A 12,370-nucleotide genomic window follows, 5' to 3' on the forward strand; every position below is an offset into this window, starting at 1 on the left:
TATAGGCTAAGCCAGCGAGCAGAAACAATGTGTCTGAGAAAACTAACAATCTGTTTTATGTTCCCACTGCTATGTGTGAGGGAGGATGAATTGGATGTTGTGATTCAGAGAGCCAGAGCCTGCTCGGAACAGCACGGAAAGATAGAAGAGTGGCCCACGGCAAGAGCCTGATGTCTCACCTTGTCCAGTGGTGATTGTCCTGAGCCAGGAGGTGCCTATTCTGGGGGAGGACAGCATGTAGCTCCTACAAGTGGAAATAAAGGAGAACTTTCTTCTTGTCCTTAAAATCTTCATATATTTTTAAGGAATTTATCCTTTAAAAATATATGCTTAAACTAACTTATTAAATGCATAATAGGGCAAGGCACAGCCTCACCTAATTCACACCAGATATATACCTGAGAATGTCAGACCTCTCTGTTCACAGCAGGTGAGAAATGCTGCCCTTGTTTTTAAGACATTCATCAGCTTTCCCCTAATTTCTTCATCCAGGCCTTCCTTCTTTCCCTCCTGTCTCTCCCAGTAAGTCTCACTACCACCTCAGCTGTTCCATGAGCTGGCTAATCCCTTTTCCTTCCTCCTGTGCCCTTAATGCAGCCAGAGCAAATACATGCCAGGAATACTAGAGAGACAGATTTTCACTTTGATTGCTTGGAGGGACTGCCAAGCTTGGGCATTCAGGCACACCTTGTGAAGGCGTGAAGGAAGAACAGAGGCACAGCCTCTAAATGTAATTCCCACAGCACTTGCAGGATTCAACAGAGGTAAGGAAGGTTTTTGGGCTGATATTGGAAATAACTGAAAAAAAGAGAAATCAAGTTTCCTACTCTGGCACTGTGAAAACCTTGCACAAGTTCAGGGGGCAACTTGACAAATCTTTGCAGTTTTCTCTAAGCAGGATTTATCTAGATTTACTTCTGCATCAAGGAAACAACACCTGTAGGATTTCACTATTAGTCACCAAAGTTTCCTGCTTTCCTGGTATTCACCAGTTCAGTGTCATTTTAACTGTGTTTTCCCCAGGCCACTTATACCTCTTGAGCTGCTTGCACAAGCATCGCAAGCCACTTCTGTTTGTGCACACTCCTAACTGAGCACCAGACAAGGATGGGAACTTCACAAAACTTCGGCTTTGGTCTTCTCACAGGCTAAACATGTAACATGACAGAAGGTAGCAGGATGCTGCTCACAAGGTTGCAAGGAGTTAGGCTGAGTCTTGGTTTACTGTGTAAGCAGACAAGCATAGACAAATTTGTTTACGTGTTCTTGGGCATGAAACAACTCTGAAGTTTTGCCTGCAAGGTTAAACACTGTGTTTCAGACACCTGTCAGCTCCAGGGGAGACACATCTACGCATAGACGGGCGTTGTGTGAAAGCCTGGGCCACTGCTTCTGATGTGAATTTACATGACTCCTCACTGACTCAGGTAGAAGCCTCCCACATTCCTGAAGCAAAGCACAACTGACGAAATTGCTGAAATAGATACAAAAGCAAAAAGAAAAACAAGTTTTTGAATGACTTCCAGAGGCTTCCTATGGGTCAAAAAGCAAATTTTTGACTCACATTCATGTGTGTTAGAAAGCAGCCTGAAACCTCTTCTTAATTCATCAGGAAGGCTGAGGAGAAGAAAACTGAGAAGGCAGCAGCTGGTCCCAAGGCATGTCCTAAATCCAAAAAGTCTCTTTCAAAAGAAACTGGTTTAATGAATTGAGAGAGCCACTCATCTCTCATTTCATAGGATGACTTTATTAAGCACATAAGTGCTTTTTTTGTGTAATTGAATTACCTAAGACACTCTTCTGCTCTCCACTTGCACTGCTCCAAATCTAAAACACCTTCTATGCTTCTATGATGCTCATGCTTTGATGTCCATAAGGAAGTGCGCCTGTGCTGCTCTGTAACAGCAGCAGATCTGATCGCAGTGGGAGGCAGGAGGGAGGCAATCCTGCTTCTCACTATCAGCAAATGCAGCCTTACTCATGCAGCAGCTCCTCTGGATGGCTGGCAATTCAGTGCTGCCAAAAGAAAACAAAAAGGTATGTAGTACTTGCCTGCAGTCTCAATGTGCTCAGGAGCATCACTAATCTTGCTTTCAGATAGCCAGTGCCAGCTATAAAATTGCTCACACCTCAGGGCATAGTAGGTGGTTGGCATGATTGAAAATTCATTTCTGTTTTGGCTTTGTAGGATTGCAAGGATCTGAGCACACCTGCAGGCTGAACTAATCTCAACTCTCACTACCAAGCTTGTTCCAGGGGGGACTCTGGACATCAGACTTGAATATAGGTTACTGTCACACTGCTTGTGCTGTACAGGAACAGCTCACCACAGGGCTGAGGTGGCATTGCATGGGTTTTTTAAACAACATTGAACTTGCCACAGGGACAATCAAGGCAGAGAAATGGTGGTGGTTTTCTGTTTGGTTAAGTACAAATGGAGCCACTTAAATCAGAACTTTAGAAGTGAGTGCTAGTATTAGGTAACAGCTTAGTCATGCTTCAGTAAAACATTAAAAAAAAATTCTAACTTCCATCTTTATGTACCTGGTCTGTATATATTCATTACCATAGGAGTCAGTGGAACCAAAGAGCCAAAACCCAAAAGCAGTAGATTGATAGTTTAATTCACAAGGGTGTCCCCTTAAGACAGGATTTGCGGACATAAACACCAATCTTGTTTTCACAAACTTGCACATATGTGTATGCAATATGTGGCTAAACGAAAAAATGCAACTTGTGGGAATTTGCAAATAGCATATGCATAGTAGCATAAGGAATGTAGAACTTGCCAGGAATGCAAAGGGCTCTGCCTACCTGGGATGGGATCCACCTTGGGAGAGCCAAGTCCAGAACCTCCAAGGCTACGCAGGACTCATCTCAGAGAAGGTGAACTTAAGCAGATCCAATAAACAACAAGGCTGTTTGGAGTACAAAATTGTAATCCCAATTTACCTTTCTCTCCTACTCAAACCTGTCTGGTCTTGGAAGGAGCTAATCCCACTGTTTGGCTATAGGCACCTACATTTTCCATGAACTTCAACTGCAGCAGGCCAAGAAAAAATATCCCTTTGAAATAAGACCTATGGCTTTGTTCTAGTCTGACTCTTATTGGAAGAATACTAATTCTATGTCCTGAAAAGTTTTTAAAGAGGGCTTGGGATCTTTTTGGTGTAGAAAACGGGTAAGTCCATTTACTTGTGCAAAACTTCTTCTGCTTGGAGCAGGCCCAAACCCACTGGAAATGACAGAATCTCAGTAATATCAGAGCTTTGGGGTCAGGACTTGAACAGTACCTGCAAGCACACTCGTGCAGGCACAAGCTCAGCACAGACTACTTGCGTTGCAGAATTGAAGGAAATAAATAATGATGTCCATTCATGCCGTGAAAGACTGCAGTGCCTGCAAAAGGGCCAAGAACTAATAAGAATCATAGAATCACAGAATATGCTGAGTTGGAAGGGACGCACGAGAATTATCGAGTTCAACTCCCGTCCCTGCACAGCACCATCCCCGAGTCACACCACTTGTTTTGCACTGCTTCTTGAATGTTAAAGGATCATCCTCTGGTGTACCTGCAACATTACATTCATAGCTTTTAAGCCTCTGTGGGCTTACACGTGAACCCTCTGCCCAGGCATAAAGTTTCTTTTTGTAAGTATTAGCAGCAGGAATTTTTAGCCCGTTTCTCCCACATCTCGTTTTCTGGTACAAACACATGTGGAAAGAGAACTTTTAGGGTAAGGATAGGTATGTGTGTGTTGGGGGGTGGTGGTGCTTGGTTTTGGCAGCAGCTACCGTGGTTAGCACAAGTTTGGATCAAACAGCAGCAAAACGCTGAGAGCTATAGATGGGGGCTTTGTGTTTCAGCTGCTCCCAAGGCAATCCTGGACCACAGCAATCTTGGAAGGGAAGCAGTACTCCTTCCAGCTGCAGAAATGGCAAGCGCCCCGGCTTTTCATGTTGCGCAGTGTTTGTTTTGTTTTTATTTCTGTTTTGTTACTTGAGAGACCCTTGGAAACGGCGGGCCCGGCGCTGCCGGCGGCGCGGCGCCCTCTGCCGGCCGAGCGCGCTCAGGGCCCTCAGCGCGCCATCGGCCCGCCACGTCCCACAGCCCCGGGGAGCGCGGCCCGGCGGGACACCCAGACCCAGCTGCCTGCGGCCAGCCCAGAAGATTCTTTTGTTTTCCACTCTCTGCCGCTGCCTGAGTTCAGCTTCCGGCTAACGACGACAACTGCAGACACAGCCGCCCCTCGGTTCCTTGGGGCTAGATCCACGAAGGATTAACTTCAAGGTGTTACCACGAGGAGCCGGCAGCACGCTGCTAGGCACCTAAGCACACCCATTAATTACACGGCAAATTTAACCAGACCAACAAATGCAAAACAGTAAGCAAGAAGTTACTCAAGTGAGCTGGAAGGAAGTGCCAAGAATCATGTCCCAAGGCTGCTTTGCCCCAATCCCTGGACACTGGCAATTTATTCCAGACTGGAGACGTTACCTGATTGCTCAGGAGTTACAGCGCCTCACCAGCCAAATGAAGCACAGCTGGACTTGCAAAGCAAGTCTGAAATCCCTTCTTGCAGGCAAGAGCTTGTAACTACAACTCCACGGCATTGTACTCGTGGCCCCTTCCTCTGGGTTCATCAATTACTAATTATTCCACTGCGAAGTGGTAAAGCTCCCAAGGGGAGACCTGGGAGACCTCTCACACATACCTCGCTGAGCCCAGCAGCTGCATATTCACAGGACATAACAGGCAAAGTTTAGACAGTGCTGATTTACATAATATAATTTAACAGCTGCTTCTAGGCCTGAATTATCAGGGCTTTTAATATTTTAAAATTTTTAAAGCTTTCTTTTCCTGCTGTAGGTGTGCTGGGAGTGCTTACAAGGAGAGGAACTACAGGCTTGGTAAGCTACAGGGTGAGGACCAAAGATACAAGCAAAAAAATTACACTACTGGACACTGCTACCCAAGCACTAAATAGAGGATCTGTTAGCAAAATCAAAACCACCATCAACAACAACAACAAACAAGCGAGAGAGAGACCATGGAAATTTATTTACTTTTTATCTATGAACAGTATGACATATAATTATAGACACGTTTTGATACACAGGAAAACCCTTTTGTCAACCATTTTTTTTGCTAAATGAAACAGCACAATAATCTTTACACATTCATATTTTGTTTTTGTTTTGTTTTTTTTCTTTACAATACACAGCTTTCTTGGGTTGAAGCAAACTGCAGGACATATTGAGTACTGGTATATTACAGCTACTTACATCATTTAAGAACAGCAAATGGAGAAAAATAAGTTATTTAAATATTGATTTCATATACAGAAAGTGCAACTTTGTTAGTTGTTACATAACTTGCTTGACAGTTTTGATTCCCCAAAGGGTGTCAATTAATGCTAAAAGTATCTTGGACTGAAAGTATTATTTATTCTAAAAATAATACAGTACAACTGCACAGCTGTGACTTAGTGAATCGACCACTGTTGCTGCTCTTAGACATGATGGCCTGTTTGAATAATGCAATGTTGAATGCTTCTGATCACGCTCCCAGTCTGCATCCACAACCAGGCTCATGTAAGAGCACAGGGAATTTCCACCTGGGTGGCAACAGCGGGTCATTGATCAAAGCATATGATTACAATGGCATTTGGTAATATTTTGGGCTTGCTGCTTCTATTGTTAAATAGCTGTTTGAGTTACTAAGATACAATGGATAGATACTTAACATGGTGAGCCTGAGCAGAGCAGATGAAGATTCCAGCAGCAGGTTTCTTCTGTGCTTTCCAAGAGTTAATGAGTGAACTTTTGCTTAGAGCACTGAAGGTTGCAAGAAGATGCAAGAGGTTATGGCTCTCGTAATGCACCACCTCACCTGCTTGGGGTATGCCACAGGCCACTGAAACCACAGCAGGGAAGCTCAAACACTGAGAAGCTTAAGGCTTTTTTTAGATTAGAATATAAACTAAAATTGTAATTCAAGTAAGACCACAAAGCACATTCTTTAAAAGAAAACAAAACAAATACTAAAACTCAAATCTCAAACTGCTCACTCCAGTCCTGATGGGTGTCATTTTGTTTCCCTGGGTTACATAATAATTTAAAAAGAATGGATTTACAAAGAGAGTTTGGCAAACAGGTTCAGCTTATTCCCATAATTCTCCTTCTGTTATTAAGAGGGGGGAGAGTGATTAATATGGGACAGCTTTATTACATGACTTGTCTTCCCTGCAATACAAGGAAATTTGCTTCCTTTTTTATTGCTATAGTCAGCTTGGACTTTTCCCTTGCTCCAGTATAACTGCTATCCACTTACTTCTATTCTGTTCTGGTCCCTGCCTGCAATCCCAGGAAGTCTCAATACTCTTTCCTTCTCCTGCTTACTGATAGTCACCATGTAAGCCTCAGAGATGAACAAGCAAAAAATAATAATTATTAAAAAACACTTTTTTTTTACACTTCTTTCTTTTTGTTTTTAGAATCATAGAATATACTGAGCTACAAAAGGGGACCCATCGAGGCCAATTCCTGGCCCTGCACAGCACCATCCCCAAGAGTCACAGCATGTACCTGAGAGCCTTGTCCAAACATCTCTTGAACTCAGACAGGCTTGGAGCAGTGACCACTTCCCTAGGGAGCCTGTTCCAGTGCCCAACCACCCTCTGGTGGGTGAAGAACCTTTTCCTGATTTCTCCAACCTAAACCTCCCCTGACTCAGCTTCAGGCCATTGCTCTGGAGTCCTGTCCCTGGAGCTATCAGCAGCTGCCCCTCTGCTTCCCCTGGTGAGGATGTTGAGACTGCAATGAGGTCTCCCCTCAGTCTCCTCCAGGCTGAACAGACTCAGCTGTCCCTCACAAAGCTTCCCCTCCAGACCCTTTGCTATCCTCGTGGGCCTCCTCTGGATGCTCCCCAAAAGCTTAATGTCACTTTTATATTCTGGTGCCCAAAACTACACACAGGACATGAGGTGAGGCTGCACAGATTGTCACCAGCTCTACAACACATGTCTGCTGTTTTGTCTCCTGATTCTGTCATATCAGATGCTGCCTACCAGACACCAAGGAGAGTATTATAGAGCTTTGCTTGAGAACAATTTCAAGTTGCATCAGTGACTCAGTTGCCTTCATATGATGGTGTGCAGTAGACACTGGTGAAATAGGAAATGTGGGAAGTAAACCTAACAGCTATCAATTCTACCAGGAGAATTAAATTAGTTATCATCTCTAGTAAAATGCATATTCATCCACTTAAAGATGTTCATGAAACAGCCAGGTATAGTAAGGAATCATGGAGTGAATACAAACTTTCATCCATCAATCTGACAGCATTTTATCAGAAGTCATTAGCTCAGTATGAGACTGGGATAACTGGGACACCAAACAGTGAAGTGCCTTGCCTGGTTTTATACAGTAAATTGATGTCAGAACTGACACTGGAAACAGCCACACAGCCCAGCCTGTGCCCAGGTTTCTATTCTGTCTCCCTTTACCTACCAGACTAAGCTTGCTCTGTCTTCCATGGAGCATTTGCACTACAAGAAGCTTAAGGACGCATCATATACAGACCCCAAAGAAAAAGCTGGTTATGTGCTATTCATGATAATTTGTATTTGATATATAAAACGTGTACCCAATATAGAAAAATAAAATCTGTCATTAGTCACATACTCGACTGGAACGTTTCACGTGGAGTTAGGCAGAAAAATATCATTGCATCATGAAAAATGGTTCATCACATTTGCCAGAACAATGCTCTTTTCCAGTGAGAGGTAATATTAACACGGGGTGAGGGATATCAACTGTTCTAAAAATCACAGTGTTATTCATAAGACTGTCTGGAAATTTCCTTGTCCATGCAATGGAATTACCGGGTCTAATGATTTCTATGGGACACAATTTGATTTTTCAATGCAAGAGAATTTTCATTTGCAGAAACCCACTGTTTGGAATCAATATGGTCAGGATACCAAGTCAAAGCTGCAGCATAATGATTGACAATATAACACAGTACACAGAATATGATTAAAATGAAAAGCAGTTACATATATACAAGGCAGTATATCTTGGAACAGTTTAGTAACAACAGTAAATGCAGACTGTAGTGAACAAGGAGTTAACCTGACAACTGAAACCTAGCATAACCCTGCATTTGTAAAAGCACCTCTGCAACACAGGAGATGTTATGATGAGGCATTCTATAGAAGCTACTTCAGCTGGAAATCACCCTAATGCAACTTAAATGTGACAGGTTGAAACAAGGCTTGGGAAATGTGAATACAGGTAAAGTGAACACTAGTTAACTGCTTAAAAGCTTATTTTAAGGCAAATAAAAAGCTGATTGCTAGAAAGCAGTTATAAAAATTACCTCAGCTCTGTACAAATAAAAAGAAGCCTTCTGAATCTCTGTGGGTTAGTTGCATTGAAGTGACAGAGATGGACCACACTGAAAACTCATTTCAGTCCATCAACTTCAGCCTAGATAAAGGCTTTGTGGCAACTGGGACCTACACCAAGCAACAGCAAAGATGACTGAGGAGGGCTTTGTGTTTAGCTCTAGACTGCTAAAATAAACAAAAGGCATTTGCCAAAAATCTTCTGCCAGAATTTGCACCTTGATTTGTACCCGGTCTTTAGGACTGATTTCAGGTACCTGGAACCTAGATGTACAGAAGACCTGTTACTAGTATCAACTATCACAAACTCGAGGAAAATGTGCAAGGGTCTCTTAATTCTGTGAAGCTTTCTGATTCTCAGGCCAACCCTGTGCAGTTTATAAAACAGGAATACTTTAGATGGGAGTGAGGGGGGAGGGAAGTACCACATGTATGATACCTGGTGGTTGCCTCTCTTCTCCTTCAGTTGCCAAAGACTTTCATATCCTTTGAAGAAGATATCTGCCTGTCCTGGGGAGCCACTTCCTTGATCCCTTTAGCTATGTGAAGTAATTAGAGTGATACTGGTGGAGGAAGAAGCAGTGGATTCTCAACCAGGCAATGTCACACTATGGAACATGTTAAATTGCCTCTGGATCAAGAGGTTTGAAGAGTCTTGCTGCTGCCAGGAGCTTGCTTATGTGCCTTTCCTCTGTGATGCCAGCTTTTTGAAGGCAAGTTTGTGACAGAGAAGGCACTTTGCTCAGTGTGTTGAATCCTGCTTCTGTGAGCAGGCTGGAATACATAGGCAGGCCAATGGAAATCAGCCAGTCAGATACAGAGGTGATGAGTCCTGGGGATACAGGTTTACGGCAAATTTCTGTGAGTCCTCCACTTGGAATCTGGGGAGTAAAAAAAAAGAACAGAGAACCCTTAATGTTAAACACATCTGCTTGTGTTACAACAAGTCTTTTTTTTTTGTTTTCTCTTCCAAACTGGTAGAAATTCATAGCAGATGTTCTAACTTCTCTCATGTCACATTTGTCAGTATGAGAGTGGTGTGGGCTGAAAGGCTCAGATCCCTTGGCCAAAAGCACTGACAACAAATTTGGCAATATAGACACAGTGGGCAGTATCCAGCTGCTTGGCTGACTTTCATGCACCGTTCTGAATTAGTTTGAGATCAGTAAAGAATACCCAGTAATAAGACTTCTCAGAGTGATCCATTTAATTTCTCAGTAAAGGCAAGAGAATACCAATTTTGCCTATTACCTCCTCAGACAGACCAAATTCTCTCAGAAAAATCCATCAAAGTTTTTGATGGTTTCTCCCTTCTGCTTTTACTAAGGAGAAATCGACACCAGTATAGTTTAAGAAATTAAAAAGGAGTGTAAAGCCTTTCAAATTTTAATACAGAAGCATTTAATACATGCCACCCCTAGTGAGCAGGTCTCTGTTACCATTGCTTGCAGTCTGCTTAGACCTTTAAGATGACTATTTCAACAAGAGAGGGCTATCCACTCTCCTTTCAACTACTAACTGTCCTCCTTTGGGACTGGGGGAGGTACGTCCTGCCCCTGCAATACCTCTACCTGTGTTGTACCTGCTGGATGAGCATAAAGGAGCACTTCTGTACCAGGACTTCTCAAGCATCTCCCTTTACTACTAGTCAGTCCTTTTAAAAGTCTGCTCACAAATATGAAAATCTGCTTTATGGAAATACTCACTGCCATGCGATGCTGCTTCCTCAGCTGCTTTACCCGGATTTGGTCCATGTTTGTAGCCACATCCTTTTCAGGCTGCTCTAAGTCTTCAGAGTACCTCTGTACCAAAGCCTCAGGAATGCCACAGCGACCATGCTGAATGTTCCCAGCCAGACACAAAGGAGAGAGGACAGATTAAAGGAGTGTATCTATACAGACCAAACAAACAAATGCAACAGAAAGAGAAGTGCAGGATGGGAGCAAGAAGGAGCTTTCCTCGAGGTTCCATGAAAACTGAAAAAGCAATCCTCAAAAGACTCCTTCCTTCACCCCACAAAAAAATATACCAGTTGATGCTATCAATTCTGAGTTTCTTGGAAACAAAATCTAATCATTACTTCCTTTTTCAGCTCTACTCCTCCCCATTAGCAGAGAAAGACACAATCCCATGCCCAGTGCCACCAAGGCACCAGTGGTCTGAAAAGATGAAGGTTCAGAGTTAAGTTTGGGATTTCTGAGTTCCCCCATAACATAAGAATTACTTTAGGCATAAAGTCTAATAGCAAAGACAAACAAGAGTCGCAGAGTGTCTGATGTCCTAAAGATTGTTGGGTTATCTTACCCACAAAAAAAATGACAGATACAATGAATGACAGACCATCCCTTGGAATGCTATCAGAATAAAACCACTGAAGTGATTACCACTTACCTTGTCTGAGTATGGTTCTTCAGTAAGATCAATGTCTTCAGACTGCAGCTTGTTTTCTATGACCATTTCCAGATCCATTCCTCTGCTGCAAGAGACTTTCCTTGCTGACGCAGGACCGAGCTTTACCACATGCTGCTGAACACTAGCAGTCTCTGGGAGCTCTGACAGCCAGGGTGGCAGCGGGCTGGGAGGGCTACTGGGCTCCTGTTCAGAAGATGTCCTATGGACAGGTACTCCATGACAATCAATGGGAGTGGATGAGCTGGTCTTTTTTACTGGCAAACATGGTGCTTCTAAACTTGAGTGGTTTCCACTTGCGGTCGTGGGAGGATGATATAATCCATTAGAAAGGCGTTCTCGGCATTTTTTGGCAGGGACAGGTGGCGGCTGAGAAGGATTTTTTGGTTGCATTCTTGCCTCATTTGTGCTTTTTTGCTCAGCTTCTAGACCTCCCTTGAGGACTGGAGCATAATCAGCCCGTGCAAGGTCATGAAAACCTTTACTCTGGATTTCCAGAGGTGTCCTTGTTGCATGATGCATCATTAAGGCAGGCTGAGCTTCACAGTTTTTCAGGGGGAACACAGCAGGCTTTCCACCTGCAGTCTCCATTACAGAGCAGTTCAATTCCTTAGCTCTTCCCTTCTGAGAATTAGCAGGTCCTCTGCCCGGCTTAGCCGTGACATCATCTACCTTAGAGCTGCCTCCATGAGACTGAGGCGGCAAGGCAGAGCCACTTGCCTTTTTAGCTATATCCAGTGAATCCTGAGGAAAAGAACCTACTTTCTTGTTAACGTCCTGTAAATTAGTATTGGGCTCTCCCTGGAGATCATCCAGTGAGTGAGATCTTGGCCATGCATCTACACCCTGGGGGCCATCCAGAGTTTCATAGCTTCGACACACGGCAACTGGTAAACTTCTGCGGTTCTTCTTCAGACCCGTGATGGCCGGAGGCTTGACAGAGCTCTTCAGAGCACGATGAGCACAACCCAGCCGGCTTTCTTTTTCCCCTGGCTGCAGAGTTTCTATTGACTTGGTCAGTGGAAGTGTGGGATAATTTGATAGCTGGTTTCTGCTGAAATCCCTAAAGCTATGCTCACTTGCTGATTTTGAGGGCGGAAGACAGGTCCTTCGAGTTTTACCTAGAAACAAATAAATCCACCATTAAAAATAAAATCTGCAGCCTAAGTAACAGATCCCTTCCAAATGATTTTGAAACAAAATGATTTATTCCCTTTTTGTTAATTCTAAATGTAGAACTCCTCACCGGTATTTCAAGCATAAAGATTTGATTTGAACTTCAGATTTAGAAGTAAATGTTATCTGTTAAGTAAAACATATCCAAAACACTTAATATCCTTCCTACTCTCAAACGGCAGAGATTTGAGGGTTAGCTCATATAAACCCTCTTCAGAATAGAAATACTGTATTCTAAAGTTAGAACTGATACCCCATACTCATTGTACGAAGTGGTTTGACAGCCCCCTCTGAAATAACTCAGACATTTTTTTCTTAGTCTCTAATTTTAGTATATAAATAATAATGTTCATCTTTTAATAATGTTTACTAGT

General features: G+C 43.1%; 1 protein-coding gene across 7 annotated transcripts in view; it reads right to left on the minus strand.

Annotated features, from left to right (window-relative positions):
- Positions 1 to 5,045: 5,045 nt before the first annotated feature.
- Positions 5,046 to 12,370, minus strand: part of LOC120749937 (SAM and SH3 domain-containing protein 1-like) — a 529,028-nt gene continuing 521,703 nt past the window's right edge. For all 7 annotated transcript variants that reach the window (XM_040057943.2, XM_040057945.2, XM_040057942.2 and 4 more), the window contains 3 exons: positions 10,803 to 11,941; positions 10,118 to 10,249; positions 5,046 to 9,292 (listed from right to left, as the gene is read on the minus strand). In XM_040057943.2, coding sequence (XP_039913877.1) covers positions 9,032 to 9,292; positions 10,118 to 10,249; positions 10,803 to 11,941 — 1,532 coding nt within the window. In that variant the 3' untranslated portion in view covers positions 5,046 to 9,031. The remainder of the gene's footprint in view (positions 9,293 to 10,117; positions 10,250 to 10,802; positions 11,942 to 12,370) is intronic.

The sequence above is a fragment of the Hirundo rustica genome, chromosome 3 (assembly GCF_015227805.2).
Source record: "Hirundo rustica isolate bHirRus1 chromosome 3, bHirRus1.pri.v3, whole genome shotgun sequence".
Taxonomy (NCBI): domain Eukaryota; kingdom Metazoa; phylum Chordata; class Aves; order Passeriformes; family Hirundinidae; genus Hirundo; species Hirundo rustica.